Source organism: Alnus glutinosa, chromosome 2, assembly GCF_958979055.1.
Source record: "Alnus glutinosa chromosome 2, dhAlnGlut1.1, whole genome shotgun sequence".
In the NCBI taxonomy this organism is placed as follows: Eukaryota; Viridiplantae; Streptophyta; class Magnoliopsida; order Fagales; family Betulaceae; genus Alnus; species Alnus glutinosa.
Genome location: NC_084887.1, coordinates 27,466,847 through 27,487,881, shown reverse-complemented (window position 1 = coordinate 27,487,881; position 21,035 = coordinate 27,466,847). Strand labels below are relative to the sequence as shown.

At 38.3% G+C, this 21,035-nt stretch overlaps 1 protein-coding gene across 2 annotated transcripts; it reads left to right on the top strand.

Moving 5' to 3' along the window:
* Positions 1–286: 286 nt before the first annotated feature.
* Positions 287–20,650, top strand: LOC133859141 (auxin response factor 8). Of its 2 annotated transcripts, XM_062294461.1 has the most exons (14): positions 295–1,097; positions 1,270–1,388; positions 1,629–1,727; positions 1,869–1,925; positions 2,045–2,200; positions 2,283–2,367; positions 6,567–6,657; positions 6,750–6,914; positions 7,014–7,136; positions 9,987–10,062; positions 14,254–14,401; positions 18,353–19,362; positions 19,454–19,644; positions 20,194–20,650. In XM_062294461.1, exons 1-14 carry the CDS (start codon positions 1,055–1,057, stop codon positions 20,369–20,371), a joined length of 2,541 nt encoding a protein of 846 aa, XP_062150445.1. In that variant the 5' UTR covers positions 295–1,054; the 3' UTR covers positions 20,372–20,650. The 2 variants fall into 2 exon arrangements, with proteins under 2 accessions (XP_062150444.1, XP_062150445.1); XM_062294460.1 differs by having other exon boundaries at positions 287–1,097; positions 6,750–7,136.
* The last annotated feature ends 385 nt before the right edge of the window (positions 20,651–21,035 follow it).

The window sequence follows — 21,035 nt, the reverse complement described above, 5'->3', positions numbered from 1 at the left end:
CCTTTGTAACCTTTTCTCAAGTTTGAGTTAAAAAAAAATAAAAAAAAAAATTTAAAACCTTGATTCGAGTAGCATCTTCCTTAAAAAAAAAAAAAAGAAGAAAAAAAAAAAAGAAGAAAAAAAGAAAGTGAAGAGAAAGAGAGAGTCGTATCTCTCTTTCTCTCTCTCCTCATCATCTTCTTCTCTTTCCGATGACACGCTCTCTTCCTGTGTCTCTCTATGCAATTTTTATTTTTTTTATTCTCTTTTTAAAACATAATCCGTACTCTGACAAGGACCACTGGAAGGATGGTGGCACATGCCTGCTGTCACATCACTCCCGAGCGGACGGTCACAGATTCACTAGTACGGATCTCCGAACGGCCCAGATTGCAGTTTCGTCGCAGCTATTTCGGACTCGCTCTCTCAGCTCCAGCTTGGTCGGGACCCCCCTTTATAAGAGAGGGAAAGGAGCACACAGCTTTCCTTTTTTCTCTCGCTTATGTACTACTATGAGTTTCTTCTTTCAATTTCACTCTGACTGTTAAATCTCAGTCGATAGTGATAGGGCCTATCGTTCGTTCAACGGCCAGTGATTCTGTTTCCTTTATTTCTTTCTTTCTTAGCTGAGCTCTCTCTTTCATGGCTGCGGTCTCGAGCGACGTGCTCTGTTGTTTGTTTATGAGTAGTGGAGTGACGGATCCTTTCCTTTTGGGGTTCCAATTTGCGTGAAATTACGGAAATGCCTCTCTCTTCTCTTCTCTGAAATCTTTAGCTTTAATTCTCGTGGTACTGTGCAGAGATCGCCATCTGTGAGTATGGCATGAATTGGTAAATAGAAGCAGAGCAATGGCTTGAGGTAGCATAGTGACGCTTGTTGTTGTACTCCTTAACTTTAGAGTTCTCTCTCTCTCTTTTTTTTTTTTTTTTTCATTTTTTTTTTTTTTTTGTAAACTAGTTTTTGGTAGGTATGAGTGAGGGTTAGGGTTATACACATCTCCCTCTGTAATTACAAAAAAAAAAAAAAGAAGGGTAAAAAACAAAACAAAAAAAAAGACAAAGGAAAAGCTTTGATATGAAGCTGTCAACATCGGGTTTGAGTCGGTTGGATCATGAAGGTATCTATCATTCCATCTCGTATCTTTCTTCTTCTTCTTCTTCTTCTTCTTCTTTATTAATTTTAGTATACAGATATTTTAATTTTTATGTCATTTTCATGCTCCTATTTTTTATTCCTACTGTTATTTCTTTTTTTATTGTTAAGTTTTGTTTAAAATTTTGTCATTGGAGGAGGAGGAGAGAAGAAGTGCCTAAATTCGGAGCTATGGCATGCATGTGCTGGACCACTGGTGTCCCTACCAACGCCGGGGACTCGTGTTGTCTACTTTCCTCAGGGTCATAGCGAGCAGGTTGCTTCTCTTTCTTATTTCCCTCCCTTAACTGTCTTCTTTTGAATTAAAATTTAATTAAATTTCTGTTCTGAACACTCTGTCATACTATACTTATTGTATTACTAAATTTGCGAATGTTTGTTACTTAAACCAATTTGTTTTTATTATACATGTAATCTAACGTAGTAGTAGTAGTATGATTTAGGGGAGATGAACTGAAATGTGAAATGAAGTTGGTAGTTGTTGTTGTTGCTGTAGGTTGCTGCCACTACTAACAAAGAAGTTGATGGGCACATCCCCAATTACCCGAGCTTGTCTCCCCAGTTGGTTTGTCAACTCCACAATGTCACAATGCATGTGTGTTCTTTTCTTTTTTTCCTTTTTATTTCTCTGGGTTGTGAAATTATATTAATTGAGACCCTAGCTGTATCTCATTAAAAAAAGTAAGAGTCCGAATTGGAATTTTTAGTTACAAATAGATTATTTGTGGAATTTCAGGCAGATGTGGAAACGGATGAAGTATATGCTCAAATGACATTGCAGCCTTTGACGCCGGTATTCCTGACTCTTTTAATGTTCTTGAGTCATTTTTTAAACTTTTTTTTCCCCCTTATAGTCTTTTGTAATGTCTTCTGGATGGAATTGCAATTTTTCTTTCTCAATGATACACATAGGACGAGCAAAAGGATACATTTCTCCCTATGGAATTGGGGATTCCAAGCAAGCAGCCCACCAATTATTTTTGCAAGACATTGACAGCGAGTGATACTAGTACCCATGGAGGTTTCTCTGTTCCTCGTCGTGCGGCTGAGAAAGTTTTCCCTCCATTGGTAGAGTGTGCTACTTTACATTCTTTTTATTTTGACTCTAAGTGGGATGCTGTTGCAGTTTCCCTTTCTTTTTGCCCTGCAGGATTTCTCACAGCAGCCACCAGCTCAGGAACTTATCGCAAAGGATCTCCATGATGTCGAGTGGAAGTTTAGGCATATTTTTCGAGGTAGATATGAATTATTGTTTATTAAAGGTATTTGTCAGATAAAGAAAAAAAGATCTATTCATTGATGTTACACTCTGATAAGAGAAATGTTACACTGCTATTTGCTGAAGGCTAAGATTCTATAAGAAAGTGCACTAGTATTTTTATGCTCCAGAGCTACTTCTCCGTATCTTCGTGCCTGGTCTGACATGATACATTAATTCTTGGTTATTATCATTAGATAATATGTTTATCTATAATATCTTAGTAATTGTCTTGATATATCATCAACAAGCAGTTATGTTAAGAGGTTTGTTCATCAACATGAATGCATTGAAGTCATGTGTCGATCGGTATCAAGTCTTTTGATGCTTTCTATTATCAAAATCTAGTGTCAAATTTGTTATGGGGTTGAGGGTAAAATGAAGTATGGCATGTTCAAAATGCTACCTAAGCTTTGCCCGACCCGTGTGGTGTAAATGGTGTTGTTGCGGTTCTTGTAGAAGCGGCTCGTGTTTTGAGTACGGCTGATAGTTTGGGTGATGCGGATTTTGACTCAGGGCCCGTTGGTTTTGCTAGTCAATCAGGCCTTGTTGATGTTGGAGCAGTTTCTAGGTTGATCGAGAGGGAGTCAGTTGTCAAAGAGTGAATTCTAATCTCTTCTCCGGACCTTGCTCCTTTTCACCTTGCTATTCTTTTGGGTATTTGAGGGAGGCCAATGTTATTGTAGGCAAGGCGGTTGGGAACACTCTGTCTGCGATGGATGGGATGGAGCTGGGTTGTGCAGTAGGGAGTAGTTAGCTTGTCAGCGTGTCGTGACCTCTTCTGGATGTGGATCTTTACAATAGGGAGGAGGCTATGGTTTGCACTCCTCTAAAGTCATGACCCCTATTGTGTTTGGGAAATATATTTGCTTAGGGTTGGAGTATTCAGACTGGGTTTTGCAAAGAGTGATGGAGATCTATCGCGTTGTGGGGCTTTCATGTGAGGGTTATGAGGAGCAATTCATGGCTTTATAGACAGCCATTGAATTGGGCCGCTGCCACAAGGACTTGGCTTCTAGCTCAAAGTTCGTAAACAAAGGTAACAAGGAGATAAAACGTTTGGCATGCTCCATGAATTATGACTCTAAATGTGGTAGTTCAAGCCATGGTAAAGGTAAGGGTAGGGGTTTTTCAATTATTAATGAAGCCTAAATTGTTATCATGGAACGTGAGATGATTGAATGATAGGAATAAACACCTAAAGGTTAGGAATATACTTAGAGAATGGAAGGTAGATATTGTTTGTTTTCAGGAAATTGAGCTGGAGTTTACAACTTGTAGTGTTGTTCGCTAGAATGAGGAGGTGTTTGGCAATGTAAAGAGGTAGAACAAGCTTCTTTGAGATGAGTTACGAGGTCTTGAAACTGTTGAAGAAGAGAGGTCCTTATGTGATGAGGAGAGAGGGAGGAAGGCGAAAGTCATAAGTGATTTGGAGAGATCCACTCTCATGAAGGAGGTGAGTTGGAGGCTAAAATCTATGGCCTTTTGGTTAAGGGAGGGTGACAAATGCACAGTTTTTTTTTTCACCAAATGACCAATTCTAATAAAAGAAATAACTCTGTCGAATCTTTGTTAGTTGATGGGTAAATCTCTACCTACCAGGGTGAAATCAGAGAGTACATTGTGCAATTTTATAATAACTTGTTTGCCGAGCAGTTCAGTTGGTGGCCCAAGTCAGATGGCCTTTCTTTTGACTTCAATTATAAATAATTATAAATGATTATATAAATTGGTGAGGTTGAGGCCAATTGGTTGGAGAGAGCGTTTGAGGAAGGAGAGGTTTGGGAGATTGTGAAAGCTATGAACAGTGATTAGGCCCCGGGCCTTGACGACTTCTCCTTGGCTTTCTTCCAAGCTTGCTGGGATGTTTTGAAGGAATATATTATGAAGGTCTTTCATGACTTCCATGCTAGAGGCAAGTTTGAAAGGAGTCTAAACACCACTTTCATTGCTCTCATTCCGAAGGTTCTAGGGGCTATTGATCTTAAGGATTATTGTCCGATTGGTCTAGTTGTGGCCTTTACAAGATCATTGCCAAAGTTCTAGCTAACAGGCTAAAAATAGCATTGGAGAATATTATCTATAAGTATCAAAACGCTTTTATTCAGGGTAAGCTGATTCTAGATTTCATTCTCATTGCTAATGAATGTCTTGATAGTAGAATTAGATCAGATGAGTTGGGTGTGCTTTGCAAATTGGATATAGAAAAATCTTATGATCACGTCAATTGGGATTTTTTGTTGTACTTGATGAGGAAGGGTGGTTTTAGGGGGGAAATGGTGTACTTGGATTGCTCATGGTATTTCCTTGGTTTGGTGTATGGCACTCCCTCCCCTTTTTTTAGTAGTTCTTGTGGCCTGAGATAGGGAGACCCTTTGTCCCCATTGTTGTTCGTTATTGTTATGAAGGTGTTGGGTAAGATGATCTCTACTGCAGTGATTGTAGACATGTTGCCTGGTGTTTTTGTGGGGACGGGGTATGATGTGGTGGGATTGATATCTCTCTTTTCTTGTTTGCGGATGACACTTTAATTTTTTGTGTGACTAACCCAAATCACCTTCATCTTTTACGTTGTTTGTTCTTATGTTTTGAAGCTGTCCCGAGTTTGAAGATTAATTTGGCTAAGGATTGGTTCCTGCTGGTAATGTCAATAATGTAGAAGGCTTACTATAATTTTGGGGTGCAAGGTTTGATAGCTTGTGGCCAAATGTTGTTACATTTGGTATCCTAATGGATTCACTTTGCAAATTGGGTGATTTGATGGCTGCCCAAAACCTTTTTCGTTTCTCCTCTTTGCCTATGAAGTAACTAGGTCTTCCTTTGAGTGCATCTTTCAAAGCCAAATCTATTTGAGATGGCATTATTGAGAGAGGATTGAATGTCTTTTGGCTAGTTGGAAGCGGTTATTTAAGAGCACATTGTCTAATTTGCCTATTTTATGTCTTTGTTTCCTCTCTCGGCGAGTGTAGCTAACCGAATTGAGAAATTACAGCGGGATTTTCTGTGGGGAGGTATGGGTGAAGAGTAAATATAGGAGATAGTGGGGTGGGTGGTGTCGGAGAAATTCATTAGGAGAGGTTGTGAAAAGTTTTCTAGTTTTACCAGATTCAAGTCAGGGGGCAACTCTAAGGTTAGTTTTTGGCATGGCGTTTGGTGTGGGGTGCTGCCCCTTAAGGGAGCATTTTCATAGCTGTTTAGGATTCCTTGCCTTAGGGATGCTTCTGTGACAAATAATCTTCAATTTTCTAAAGGCTCTCTCATCAGTGGAACATTAATTTTGTTAGAGAAGCTCATGATTGGGAGTTGGAATTCTTTACTTTGTTCTTCGATTAGTTGTACTCCATTAGTTTGAGATAGGATGGCGTCGACAAGCTTTACTAGACCCCCTCCCCCCTCCAAGAGAGGGCGAGGTTAGCTTGTTTTGTAATGTCTTAATCCCCCTTGATAGCTCCTCTTTCCCTTGGAGGTGTATTTGGTGGAGTAAGGTCCCTTCAATAGTGGCTTTCTTTGCTTGGACGACCGCTTTAGATAAGATCTTCATTTTGGATAATTTAAGGAAGTAGCATATGATTGTGATTGATTGATGTTGTTTGTGTAAGAATAGTGTAGAAACCGTCTACTATCATTTACTCCATTGCGAATTAGCTAGTGCTTTATGGAACTCTATTTTTGGATTGTTCGGTTTGGTGTTTGAGAGGGAAGTTTGGTAGTCCGCTGAGTGAAGCTCTCTAAAAGATGATTCCGCTATGCTTGATGTGGTGCATTTAGAGAGAGAAATGACCGAAGTTTTGAAGATAGAGAAAAGACGGTGGTGGAGTTAAAGGCCTTTTCCTTTAACTCCCTTTTCCATTGGATGGCTGCTTATGATAGTTTCCATATTCCTAGTTTTCATTATTTCTAGCTTTTTATCTTTTTTTATTTTTTATTTTTTTATCTTTCTTTCTTTTCTCTCTCTCTCTCTCTCTTTTTTTTCTTTCCTGGTTAGTTGTTTCTCTTGAATGTCCCGTGTACTTGGGTGCGCCCTTTGGTTTTAATGGAATTCGATTACTTATTAAAAAAAAAAAACAACTTAACTGCACTCCTAGTTTATGCAGTATCTATGCTGAGGGTGTTAAATTGTGTAACCAGTGCTATTCTGAACAAACTGACACTTCCTATTTCTTGCTCATCTTGCAGGACAGCCGAAACGGCATCTTCTTACTACAGGCTGGAGTGTGTTTGTTAGTGCCAAAAGACTTGTTGCAGGGGATTCTGTTCTCTTTATCTGGTGAATATTCCTATACTTCATTCATGCGATGATTTTTGTTTGATGCGTGGGAATCCTGAGTTTTTATTCTTTTGGGTAATTACCATGACCAGGAATGAGAAAAATCAGCTTCTTTTGGGAATTCGGCGTGCCATTCGACCGCAAACTGTGATGCCGTCGTCTGTTTTATCGAGTGATAGCATGCACATTGGACTCCTAGCTGCTGCTGCTCATGCTGCAGCAACCAATAGCTGTTTTACTGTTTTCTATAACCCGAGGTGGCTCACGGTTCTCAAAGTCTCTCTCTCTCTTTCTTTTTTTTTTGTTGGTCTTTTCCTCTGTAATGCTCGCTGCTTTGCCTTTTCAATTATGTGCAGGGCTTGTCCGTCTGAGTTTGTTGTGCCCCTTTCAAAATATGGTAAAGCAATATATCACACACGTGTATCAGTTGGGATGCGATTCCGGATGCTTTTTGAGACTGAAGAATCAAGTGTCAGAAGGTAATATAGTAGTTAATTGTTTCATGACATGCTAGTCTTCATGTGATGATGTTTTGTGTCACTTTTATTAGTTTGTTGCATTTTATGGGTTATAACTTCATATCTGGGAAGGCATTTGATGAGTTTCTTAGTTACTGTGTGGCGTTCTGTCACATAAGTAGTGTTTCTTGTTACTGCTCGAATTAAGAGGGTAACTCAAATTAGTCATGATGTGGATGCAGTATTTCCATCACAGATTACTTGGGTTCAGGTGGCATATGAATTTTTACCACATTTTAGTCAAGGTATTTTGTTGACTGGGTAGCCAAAAGAGGAGTGCTAGTGACTGTCACCTCAACACTGGCTTTAACTTTCCCATCTTAACAAGACAACATGTGTGTTGTTGTGATGACGACAATAACTGCAACAAGCCAGAGCCAGTTGTTGAAAAACAAAAATAAATAAATAATTAACCATGAATGAAATAATTAGCCCAAAAAAGGAAAAAAGAGTAAGAATAATAGAAAGTCCCTCTATTCTTATTTCACAGATTCACCCATTTGAAGGTTTTCACTTTTTCAGTCACAAGTCTGTTTGCCTGGCTGGTACTCTTCTCTTCCTCTTATGTAGGTTTAAATTCACAAGCCCTCTTTGCTTCAAAAAATGTCTCTTCTTTTGTTCCATATACAACCGATTCTACTTCTGCTAGTAGGAGTAGGTTCTCTTCCTCTTCTGCAACTAGGAGTAGGTTCTCTCACAAAAGCTTGATATGTCTCTTCAGTTTGAAAACACACAAACGATGCAAAACATAACCACTCTCATAACAAGGATAATTTGTGTTTTTCAGTAGATAGTGTAGATCTTGCACTATTGGCTGGTAAAACTTTGTTTCAATCCCCCCCCCCCCCCCCCCCCCCCCCCCCCTTTTTTTTTGGGAAGAAGTAATATAGAGTCTACTGGCTGACCCGACTCTATATTTTGGCATATTTCAGTATTAGTGTTTTTTCAATCAATTTGTTCTATAAATTTGTGGCTGTCAAATTAGAATCTCTCTCACATGCGCACACACAAGGACAGGCCTTAGACCTGTTCTTGTCTCTTTCGTCTTCCATAGTTTTGGAATTTTGTCAAAGTCAGAATCAGAAATTTAGTAGAATGCATATAAAAATGCGATTTGAGTTGGGAATTAGAGAGCTAAGAGAATGGGAAATGGTTGTTTTCAACTCCCTCTGTGTCTTTCTCTCAAAACAGGCAAAATCAAGATTGAATGCCATGTATAAGCTTGAATGCCATTATTAATTAACTTTCTCCATCACTATTACGTTATATAAGATTCGTATTTTTTGTTTTTTTGGTCAATAGTTTATCATGTGATTTGATCCAAACAGTGAATAATAATAATAATAATAAAATAGGGGCAATTTAGTAACTCTAAAATGTGGGCAATATCATAATTTTGGACTCTTAAAGTGGGGCAAATTGGTAACTCTAAAATATCTTTGGCAAACATGCTAGGCATGTGACGTTTTCCATACAAAATAAGTTTGGATTTGATGAAGGAGAACTTGAAATATTTTGGTAGTTTATGGGCGCAAGTTATATTTTGGAGATGTAAGAATAAGGTGGTAGTTTGGGGGGGAAGTGGTAGAAGTTGAATGGAGCTGGTAGAAGAGATTGATATTAGTAAGAACATTTTGTTGGACAGTAATTTGAGCAATCATTTACACGGTGAAGCAAAAGAAACTTCAAGATGGCTGGCCGATTGTGTCAGTGCATAAAAATTATGTTTGAGGCAAAGGTAAGTTCATGTAGAAGACTTATTTTTTTTGGATAAATAATGTCATATCATTAAAAAAGCGCAGAGGGGCGCAACCCTAATACACAGGAAGTATATAAAAGTGCCTATAAAAGGAGGAAACAGAAGAGCATGAATTAAAAAACTCTGCAAAAGTAACACAACTTGGGCTACAATGAGCCGAGACCCATAAAAATAAAGTGTTAAGCACATTTCGACGCAACTCTAACTCTGGCGTTTCTACATCTTCAAAGTGCCGAGCATTCTTCTCACGCCAAAGACCTCACATTACACATGAAGGAACATGCTTCCAAATCTGCTTAACTTGACCACCTCCCAACGAATTGCCCCAGCTAATCAACAAATCCAATGCCCGTCGTAGCGTAAGCCACTCCACCCCAAACAAAATAAGAAAATAGCTCCATATATCTCGTGCAACATCACAGTGAAGTAAGAGGTGGTCAATGGATTCCTCACTCTTCTTGCACATACAACACCACTCGACCACCATGATATTTCGCCTCATGAAGGAGACTTGATACAGATAGGATAAGAAAAGCATTGGGGAGAGAGGAGGGAAACTAGAGGCTATCAAAATGGATGGAAGTTGGAGGTAAAAGGCTGCCTATTCTGCTTTCCCTAGCAAAACATCTTGCCAGACAAAGTAGATGATGACTTTGTTTTAAATTTTTATTAATATTAAAATCACTCCTTCTCTTAGTACTTTCCTTTTTCCACTTTTACCTTTCAAACGTCACTTTCATCATCTTTATGAACTGTGGTTGTTGGAGCAATGGCCTCTACAACTCCTCAGTCACCAAATAATGATATCCTACAAGCAAATACTGTGGTAAACGAACACTAGTAAACAGTTTTTTTTAGCATGTTGGTGTTATTGATGGTGGGTAGGTTTCGGTTATGGGTGGCGTACCAGAGAAAGTGCAAGCTAAATGCTTGTTCTTTATCTCTCAATAGTGTGGCAGCTTGGGGCTTCTGCCTCTGGTTATGTTATATGCACCTTTGTTCAGATGTGTAAATCTCTTCACTTTTTTTTTTTTTTTTTCCTTTTTTTTCAGGTACATGGGCACGATAACTGGAATAAGTGATCTGGATCCTGTTCGTTGGCCAAGTTCTAATTGGCGATCTGTTAAGGTACTTGAGCTTTTCTCATGGCATGCGTGTATTCACCATTACAATGTTGCATGTTTGTCTTGTGCATTTGGGAGGGAAAGAATTCTTCGCAGATTTCTTTCCAGGTTTGCTGTTAGGAAATGTAATTTTGAAAAGAAGAATGTTAGAAAAAAATTTTGTTAGTGTATTTATCTAGCTTTGCTTGTCACCGATTTTAATAGGCTCTGCTTGTTGCAATTTTTTTCTATCAAGTATTGTAAATGATGTGATAATTCCACTTTCACTTGATTTCTTGTAAACTCCCCTAAGCTTTAATTTCTATGAAATTGGGAGGCTATAGGAGGTCCTCAACTATTAATCACGGTTGGCCACATGTTTTTTCCTATTTTATTCGAAACATACCTTTGTCACCGTATTTAACATCTTTCTTTACTACTACTCATGTTATTTTAGACCTTCCTATATATATAATCAATTTTCATTGCGCATGGCCAAACCATCTTGAGCGATTTTTTTTTTTTTTTCTTTTCTTGATAAGAGTCGCCACTGCCTTTGAAAGTATGATTTTATTACTTATCTTTCCTAGTATATCCACTTATTCATCCTTACATTCTCATTTCGCCACATTCAACTCATGAACATTTGCTTCTTAATAGCCCAAAATTCCATACCATTGAATAGAGCTGATTTTATATCAGTCCTATAGAATTTACTCTTCAACTTGATAGGTATTCTATGATTAAAGGTACTCCTGATGCACTTCTCCACTTCACCCATCCTGTTCGTGTTACATGAGCCACATCCTCAATCTCCCCATCCTTATGAATCATTGATTCAAGAAACTTGAAGTAATCATTCTTTGGTATCTATTGACCATCAAATTTTGACCGTCTCTCAATTCCTATTTCAATTTTTACTAAACTTGCACCCCAAGAAAAAATATACTTGGTTTTGGTCCTAATCAACCTAAAACCTATGGAATCTAAAGTATTCCTCCAAGTTTCCATCTTGGAGTTAACTCTTGCTCTAGTCTCATCACCAAACTCAATATCTTCCGCGAAAAAAATATATCATGGGATCTCATCCTGAATGAATCAAATAAGCTTATGCATCACCAATGCAAAGTGATAAGGACTGCACATAGAGTAATTCACGAATCACCTGGTATTTACTATAGATGAAATTCACTTGTGTTGGTAATAGATTGTAGTGTAAATGTTAGCGTATGGAATCAGGCTACCCTGAATCCCAAATCAAAGATATGTTTATTGAATGGTTGAAATCTAGTGGAAATTTTGGTATAATCAATTTTCTTTTAGTAGTTTGGATTCAGACGCTTATTGTTTACTAATTGGAGCACCGAATATAACTTTTTTTTTTCTCAACAACTAATATATTGTTAAATAAAAAATATCTACAATTAAAATATTGATAAAGAAAAAGAAAGGAGAATTGGAGGCATGCAACAATATTGAACTTCAATTTTGGCTAAAATCAAAATGTTGAATTAAGAAGAATTGGATCAATTGTGAATTTTGTTACTTATCAAAAAAAAGAATTGGATCAATTGTCTAAGTTATTTCACAAAATAAAGGATATGTTAGCAAAGATATAGCTGCTCCATTCATTCAACATTTACTTTTTTTTTTGTTCTTTTGCGAAGATATTTTACAAAACAAAGCATATGTTTGTAGTCCAATAAAGGATTTATAGGACAATTTGTTTGTTTGTATAATTGAAGGGTTTATAGTCTAGTCTACTTTTTGGAGTTCGAGGGTTCAACTCATCGCATGTGTGGATTTGAAAGGTTAGGAATTATTTTGTCATTTGGACACACATACATAAACACAAACACATATCTATCTATGCATATGTTTTTGAGGTTTATATAAAACATTAACTGTGAAATATCTCTCTTGCTAGAGAAAATAATGAAATAGAATTATAAAGTATATTTGTTTCATGTTACATGATTTACTTGGAGAGAGGGAAAACTTCACTTACCCCCCCCCCCCGGGCGATGTTTACTGTTTAGGCACTTTTGCTATCGTACCATCAAAGTTTAAAAAGTTGCAATGTCGGGTTGTCATGTTTGAAAACTTTGCAATGTCACCCCTTCATTAGGATTTTCTATTAAATCCTAACGGAGGATGCCAAAATACCCAAAATACTCTTTTTTTTAAAAAAACAAAAAATTTGATAATTTGCTCCACAGTCCACTGCTGACACACAGCCAGCCATAGGTCTGGTCTGAGTGTTTGCAACAATGAAGGTGAAACCCATTTTCCTTCTCTCTTGTTAGTGTCTTTGCTCTAGTTTCATTTTCCTCATATTCTTTGAACGTTGAACAAGAAAACCTAGTTCTCTGAATTTGATTCTTTGAACGTTGGTGACCCACGACTGGCCGTGGGTTTGCCCTTTTTTTTTAATTAATTATTTAATTAGGGTAATTTTGTAATTTTATAATTTTTATAGGAGTATAAGGGACATTTAACTTAGTAACTGTTTGATTTAACCCAAAATCCTAACGGTAGGGGTGACATTGCAAAGTTTCCAAACATGGCGACCCGACATTGCAACTTTTCAAACTTAGAGGATACGATTGCAAAAGTGCCTAAACACATGGGGGGTAAGTGAAGTTTTCCCATAATTAGTGTGTGTGTGTGTGTGTGTGTGTGTGAGAGAGAGAGAGAGAGAGAGAGAGAGAGAGAGAATTAAATAGGTATGAAAGAAGACACATAGGAATGCTTAAAAGCACTATTTGTAAGAAGCGAGTAATACGTGGTTATACTCTGTATCATTTGTAAAGCAAAAAAGGGCATAATTTTTACAATTTTCCATGTCCTTTATGTCTTGTGTATGTAAGATTGAACCAATAGTACACCCATCTATCCTGTCTTGTATAACTGCAAACACTTGTGGCTGCATTTTAATGATTAAAACTCTCTGTATAACTAATGATTCTGTTGTATAGAGAATGTGTGACAATTGGTCCTACACGCTATTCAAAATTATCAATAAGTGGAGTTTTATATGGGTAGGTCCTACTACTTTTTGATGATGAAGAACCCTCCAAGGCAGGGTCACTTTGTGTATCCACTCCTGTTGGGTGGGTCTTACTTCTTTTGCAATATATTTGAAGAAAATAGAGAAACAGAGAAATTCATTATGAAAGAATAAAAAAAGGCATGTGGAACACCGAAAAGTATGAGGGTTGAGGGGATTAATATGTAGACATTCTGGATCACATTCAAAGCAAAAGTGGGATAATTCGTGCAAGTTCCCTTCTCCAATATGTCTTGTGTATATTACATTCTTTTTGATAAGTAATAATAGTCTTATTGAAAGCGTAAGGCGCCCCTTAGTACACTGGACGTATACAAAAGGAAACACCTAACTAGAAAGAGAAAAACGAACAAAAAAATCAGCATAGCTGACTGAAATAGGGTACAAAAAGGCCATCGACCAATTATACAAAGTAAGTAAAAAAGACTCTTAACACCTCCTCCAGGGAACCCTCCAAGTTTTCAAAACACCTTCGATTCCTTTCTTTCCACACGCACCAAAAAATGCAAATAGGAACCATCTTCCAAATTGTAGCACTCAGAGGTCTCCCCGACTTCCACCAGCCTGCCAATAGGTCTATCACTCTTCTAGGCATTACCCAAGAAATGCCAAACCGAGAGAATATGTTATTCCACAGAGTTGACGCCACGTCGCAATGTAGAAGAATGTGATCCACAGATTCCCCGTCTCTCTTACATAAACAGCATCTGTCTACAATGATCAAATGCCTCTTCCTAAGATTATCCACAGTAAGGATCTTTCCTAGTGCAGCAGACCAAGTAAAAAAGGCTGCCCTTGGAGGTGCCTGAGTCCGGTCTTGTGTATATTACATTCTAACTAATACATAGTCCATCCATCCTGAACCTTAAGGCTGTATTTTAATGATTAAAACTCATGTATTTAATGTTTCTTTTGTCAATTCTCCGTGATTCTCTGTTAACAAAATTGCAAGTTATTAGGTTTACTTATTATGTGCTAATGTAATGTCCGGAGAATATGTGGATGAAGATTTTTTGTAAAATTTTCTTACAGAGTGAATAACACTAATAAATCATATTTTTCTGTATCAGGTAGCACACATGCTTTTGTCATCATTTGTTGTGACTTGCCAATTTTATTGATTTATCTTTCATCCTTCATGTATAGGTTGGTTGGGACGAGTCAACAGCAGGTGAGAGGCAGCCAAGGGTATCTTTGTGGGAAATTGAACCCTTAACAACTTTTCCCATGTATCCGTCGTTGTTTCCCCTCAGACTAAAACGCCCTTGGCATCCTGGGGTCTCATCTTTGCTTGGTATTTATCATTTTTAATATTAACGTAATTATTTTAATGACGAAGTTTTCATTTTTATTTTTTTATCTTTCCTTTTTCCTTTAGGATATGAATGAGGTCAAACTCTTCTTCTTAGTTGTTTAAAATGCCAAATCTTAGCAACTAAATTTGGGGTCAACAATTTTTAATTATCACTTATCTCAAAAGCTTAAGGTAATAGGAAATGTGAAATTTTAATTAATCATTTAATTAATATTTTAATACTTCCCCTCACATATAGGATCTGACAACTCGTGAATATTTTAATTGAAATTGAGAGTAAACTGTGGAGTTACGATTCGAACTCAGGACCTTTGTTTTGATACCATGTTAAATTATTACTTATCTCAAAAGCTTAAGTTAATAGGAGATGGTTTCTGATAGTCTGCCTTTTTGGTGCAGTTTCGAATGTCAAGAAATCCACACCTGTTGGGTTAGTCATTCATTATTGAGGTTAGTGGTCTGATGAAACCCGATCTGACCATGCTCAACAAAAACCCAGTTTACTACCTGTTTTTGAAACCCTCATCAACATAGTTGGCCCTAACCAAACCTCGACTTTCATTTTCAGTTTCTTTTTCTCACTTTCCCTTACGTTATTTCCATTGTAGTCGTTGAGCCACTCTGTCCCTCGCTTTTGAACCACTAGAATTTTTTTTCTGACTGCCACCACTTTTGGTTTTTCTGTTGCTGGGATCTATTGCTCCCTCTTTTTAGGTGTGCTTTTAGATCTTTATTTTCCTTCTAAAACTTCTTGCTTCTATTGTTTTGGCCCATTGATTTTGTTTGTTTATGGCCTTTTTCATAGAAGTATTGATTGGGTGCTGTTTGATTATAGTTTTTGAGGGCTTGTGGTGGTTCATGTCGTGGTGATGGATGTTTATGAGGATGGAGTGGTTTGGGGTTGGTTAGGTTGAGGTTGTTTTGTTGTATGACTTTGACACATGCTATCAAAGCATAGACAAGCCAAATTGTATTCTCTTGCGAGTTGATGAGGACAATTAGGTGAGCTGACTTGGTGGTAATATTGAAACCATTGCCTATACAATAACTTGAGAATAATATCTCTGGGTTTGACCCAGACCAAGATGAGGTTTCAACCATTTGGTATCTTTGGGGATGGACGTACGATTTGGCTTTGACTTTGGCTATACAAGGTCTTATTGGGAATAAGTTTGAGATCATAATTGGAAGTAATGGATTCGTAAAAGACTTGGGTAGGATTATTGGATTTTGCTGATAAAAAATGATGGAGGTGATGGTGATGATTCAATTGGAGCCAAAAATGAGTCGTCAAAGGAATGGGTGGGGCCCTAGTTGCTGTGAAGGGTGGCATCGTGGGATCAAGTTGATTGGGAGGTGGATTGAACTCAAAGAGCATGCTTAGATATGTGGATAGCGTGGAGTGGTTAGGATAAAAATTTGGGCTAGCAATATGATGGCCTAAGCGGGTCACGGGATTGAACAAAAACCGAAACCCAGCCGAACCCACCAGCAGAATTGCACCTCACCTATAGTAGCTGGTGTAGGTGCAGTTCGGTCTCTGGCCACTGATCGATGGCCACTTTCTGGTGACTGACACCATCTGATTGCTAGAGTCACTGATCGCATCAAAACAAGACGCACAAAATGTTCTTTTATGGGTTTAGGCTATGTTTCACAGCTAAATAAGAAGGGGGTTTAAGATCTCAGTTTAAGTGTCCGTTTGGTTTAGGGGTTTCAAAACCTGCTGTTTGAAAAATAGTGGTTTCAAAACCTGCGGTTTGAAAAAATAGTGGTTTCAAAATGCAGTTAATGAAAATGCAATTTTTAAAAACGCAGTTAATTGTTTGGTAAAGTCGTGGTTCAGTCTTTAAAATTGTGTTTTTAAAAATGCACCCCTTTGCCTACTACACAAAAACGTTGATTTTTTCAGATTTTGAAATTGCCATTTTTTTCAAGTGCACTCCCAAACGGGATCCTTTGTGTGTGGCCTGTGAAATTATGGGGCCAAACACACATTACATACTTTCCCCCTGGGTATGCATTATAATGGCTCAAGTCATATGTTACTCTAGTGTACCAAGGGGCGCTTTACGCTTTTTTAATGAAATTGGTTTCTTACTTATCAAAAAAGAAAAGAAAAGGTTGTATTCTATTTTGTTCAAGCCAAATGAGGTTTTAAGAATTCTATTTAAAAACTTTACTAAGTAGGTTCTTTTTTCTGGCACGGTACATTTCTAATGTCCAAAATTATTCGTTAATATGGTTTTAACATGTAAATATGATAAACAAGGCCATTTAGCTCTTGCATCAAGATGTTTTATTTCAAGTTATTTGTATGCTATTTGTATGAGATTAGTATGCATAATTGTTATGTACCATGTTCCAATCTTTTATATCCCAATTGCATGTCTAGAGAATCTTGTATTGAATTTCAATTTTGTTCAAGATGCAGGTAAAGAACTTGAGATATATGATGGAACCTTAGATTCAGTTAGAAGTCTTGTCAGATGAAGTGGTTCGGTATCCCTATTTACTTGATGTGCTATTAGAAGAAAGATGAAGTCTACGCTTTCTCGAGGGTTCATCAAAAAAATTTCAAAGTAGGAGTTTACTGGAGATGTAACAACCTGAGGAAAAGTACTAGCCAGATTTGCGCCATCACCTCAAAAGGACTAGTCAATTTGAAGCTTTCCTATAATTTCATTATAAAACCCGGTTTCACCTAGTAACTAGGCAATGTGGGCCTTAGCACCCTTGGATATCTTTATAAACTACTCACTCTATGTGAGCTATTCATCTCTTCTCAATATTGGATCGAGGTGTTACAAACTCCCTCCCTTAAACCCCTAACTTCCTTGTCAGAGCTACGTCATGCGATGCTCCAGTACCACATGGTCTGACGTTACTAGGTGGCTCTAATACCATTTGTAACGGCCCACCCCCCCAACAACATAATATTGTTTGCTTTTTGACTCCCCTGAACCAAACTTCCTAGTAGATCATTCATTTTGGTACTACTCTCGCAGAAGCACGCTTAACTGCAGAGTTTTGATAGGTTCATGGCTATCAAGGATTTAAAACGCGTTTGTGTCAAGAAGGGTGCGAATATACATATAAGCACATACCTATTCCCATACCCAGACATTGTGGGACGTCACAAGATTGTTAAGCGTGCTTCTGCGAGAGTTGTACTAGGATGGGTAACCTTCTGGGAAGTTTGGTTCGGGGGAGCCAAAAGCGGACAATATTGTGTCGTAGGGGTGGGTCGTTTCAAATGGTATCAGAGTCATTGCCCAGCCTGAGATGGGGGAAGCGTGCACAAGCCTATGAGTGTCGCTAGTGGGCACTCGCTTGGACGCCAAGAATTGGGTGATACCATGAGGGTTGCCAGCGGGAATGCTGGGTCCCAAGAGGGGTTGATTGTGACGTCTCACATTATCTGGGTATGAGAATAAGTATGTGCTTATATGTATATTTGTACCCTTCTTGACACAACGCGATGGCTATGAACTTATTTGAACTCCGCAGTTAAGCGAGTAGTACCAGGATGGGTGACTTTCTAGGAATTCTGGTTCAGGAGAGTAAAAAAGTGAACAATATTGTGTCATTGGGGGTGGATCGTTACAGGAGTGCAATTCAGATACAACCTCGTCAAAATCCCCCTCTTGCTGCTTGCCCTAAATGTAGCTTTGTCCATATACTAGTTTGTTCTTTATATTACAAACGGCAGATAATATATGTCTTCTTCATATATATATATATATATATATATTATGCATATATTTGTGGTTTTGCCTACCTCTATGTTTTTCTTCTCAATTTTTTTTTAATAATTTTTTGTTATATACACCTGCTTTTTGTGTACATACTAGTAGTAAATGGTAATCCCTAGCAACGTTGTTTTGGATCTTTATCATTGTTTATTTTTTCACTATGGTCTTGGTACAGATAACAGGGACGAAGGAGCTAATGGGTTGATGTGGGTAAGGGGGGGAACCGGAGAGCATGGTCTGCACTCCCTTAATTTTCAAGGAATGGGTTTGTTCCCCTGGATGCAGCAGAGAATGGACCCAACACTGATTGGAAATGATCATAATCAGCAGTACCAAGCCATGCTGGCTGCTGGAATGCAGAACCTAGGAAGTGGAGATCTCCTACGACAACAAATTATGCAATTTCAGCAGCCCTTCCAGTATATTCAACAGCGAGAGAGCCATACTTCACTCTTGCAGCAGCAGCAGCAGCAACAGCAACAAGCAATTAACCAAGCCGTCCCTCATAACATCCTGCAGGCACAAACCCAAGTTTTAACACAGAACATGCCCCAGCACCTTATACAGCAACCACTTAACAACCAACAAGAGGAACAGGCACGGCAACAGCAACAGCAACATGCCTATCAGAATATGCTTCATAGTAGAAGCGATCAGCTGCATCAGGGACTGCAGTCAAATGTGCCTTCTTTTGCTAAAGCAGACTTCATGGACCCAAGCACAAAGTTCTCAGGTTCTATCAGCCCTAGACAGAATATGGTCAGTTCATTTTGTCCTGAAGGGGGTGGCAACTTTTTGAACTTCTCCAGAGTTGGTCAGTCTATGCTAGCTGAGCCGTTACCCCAACAATCCTGGGCTTCTAAGTACACACATTCACAGGTCAATGCTTTTGCCAACTCAATGTCACACTCAACATATCCTGGGAAAGATGTTACTGAAGAGCCAGAAAATTGTAATTCTGATTCCCAGAATCCTACTCTTTTTGGTGTTACTATTGACTCTTCTGGACTTCTACTCCCTGCCACAGTTCCTACTTTTGCTACTTCAGTTGATGCCGATGTGTCCTCAATGCCATTAGGGGATTCTGGATTTCAGAATTCTTTGTATGGTTCTGTGCAAGACTCTGAGTTGTTGCGGAGTGCTGGGCAGGTAGACCCACCAACCCAATCTCGGACTTTTGTCAAGGTATGAGCTGGAAGCTATTAGGGTCTTTCAATTTATTACTACTATTGCTTGCTTAATAGTCATGGCCAGATGATACTCTGTTTTTGTTTAGGTTTATAAATCAGGGTCCGTTGGGCGTTCACTAGACATCTCCCGGTTCAGCAGCTATAATGAGCTGCGAGAGGAACTGGCTCAGATGTTTGGAATTGAGGGGAAGTTAGAAGACCCTCGTAGATCAGGCTGGCAGCTTGTATTTGTTGACAGGGAGAATGATGTGCTTCTCCTTGGAGACGACCCATGGGAGTAAGTGTACTGGCTACAATAACAAATAGCAAATTGATTAGATATTTTCTGGAGTCTTCTCTCTCAATTTTTCATTTTAGCCTCAAATGGATTTAAATGCTTGGAAACGGGTTTTATGTCTTGTTGGGTGTTCTTCTGACTGCTTTGAAATTACAAATGAGGCCCCTTTTTCCCTTTACCCCTTTCGCATGTTTCCTTGTGAAGCCAAGGTAAAACTGGCTTTAACAATGAGTTTTTAGATGCTTTGTAAAATTTAAATCATCCCCATGGTGTTTACGGAGCACTGAGCTGAAGTTTCTTGTGTTTGTCACTGCATTCTGATGAGCTTATTAAGTTTTCTCAAGGCCACTTTGAGAAAAGTGGTTTAAGGATTTCAAGTGATGCGTTGCTAAATTTGTTTATCAACTTTATTTTATTTTATTGCACTTTGCCTTTTGGTTTTATGTATGTATGTATGTATGTAAGGAGTCGCTTTTAAATGATATACAACAGAACAGCCTCTGACATGACCTATTTTCTGTGCATTCACTACTCTTAACCTTTGTGCAGGGCGTTTGTCAATAATGTTTGGTATATCAAGATACTTTCACCGGAGGATGTTCATAAAATGGGAGAGCAAGCAGTTGAATCCTTCAGCCCACATGCAGCTCAAAGGCTGAATAGCAGTGGCGGTGAAGCTCAAGACCTTGTCTCGGGGCTACCATCTCTTGGCATGCTCGAGTACTGAGAGGTTCAATTGGAATTTGGAAAGCAGCAATTGACACGCTCCCAGATATTGCTTCAAGATTCACTGGCGAGATAAAATCCAAAATATTAGATCTACTAGTTTTGGTGTGTAACACCTTAATTCGCCTTAATTTCTCTCATAAATTTACCGCACGACCTCTTTTTCTAAAGACTCTTAGTAGTATAATGGGTTTGACTTTTATGGAGAAAAAGTATACAAGTTAACAATTTAGATATAAAAATCAGAATGATTGAATTTGACACTTGCCACCACATTGAAGGCACCCATTGCTGCATTTCATTATTGTGGAAATTCTTTCTGATATGGGCGGACACGTGTTCCCCATGGATTTTCTTTGATAGGTCTAACAGCTATATATATATATTGGAGAAGAAGAGTCTCCATTTTATATTGGCTACACCCCTATCGTTATCTCTCTCTCTAATAGACTAATATTAGCTGACCGACCTAGTCTCGCTATTTGTTTGTCCCAAGTAAATGGATTTCCAACGAATCTGAAATTGCTCAGCTTATTTCTATTTAGAAAGGTACCCGTGCCTACTATAGAAAAGGAGGGCAACCATTTTTATCAGTTTTTGCGAGAATGGAATTCAAATCCTCCAGGCTAAGCCAGGATCCTGTGAAGGAGTCCCAAGGAAATTTT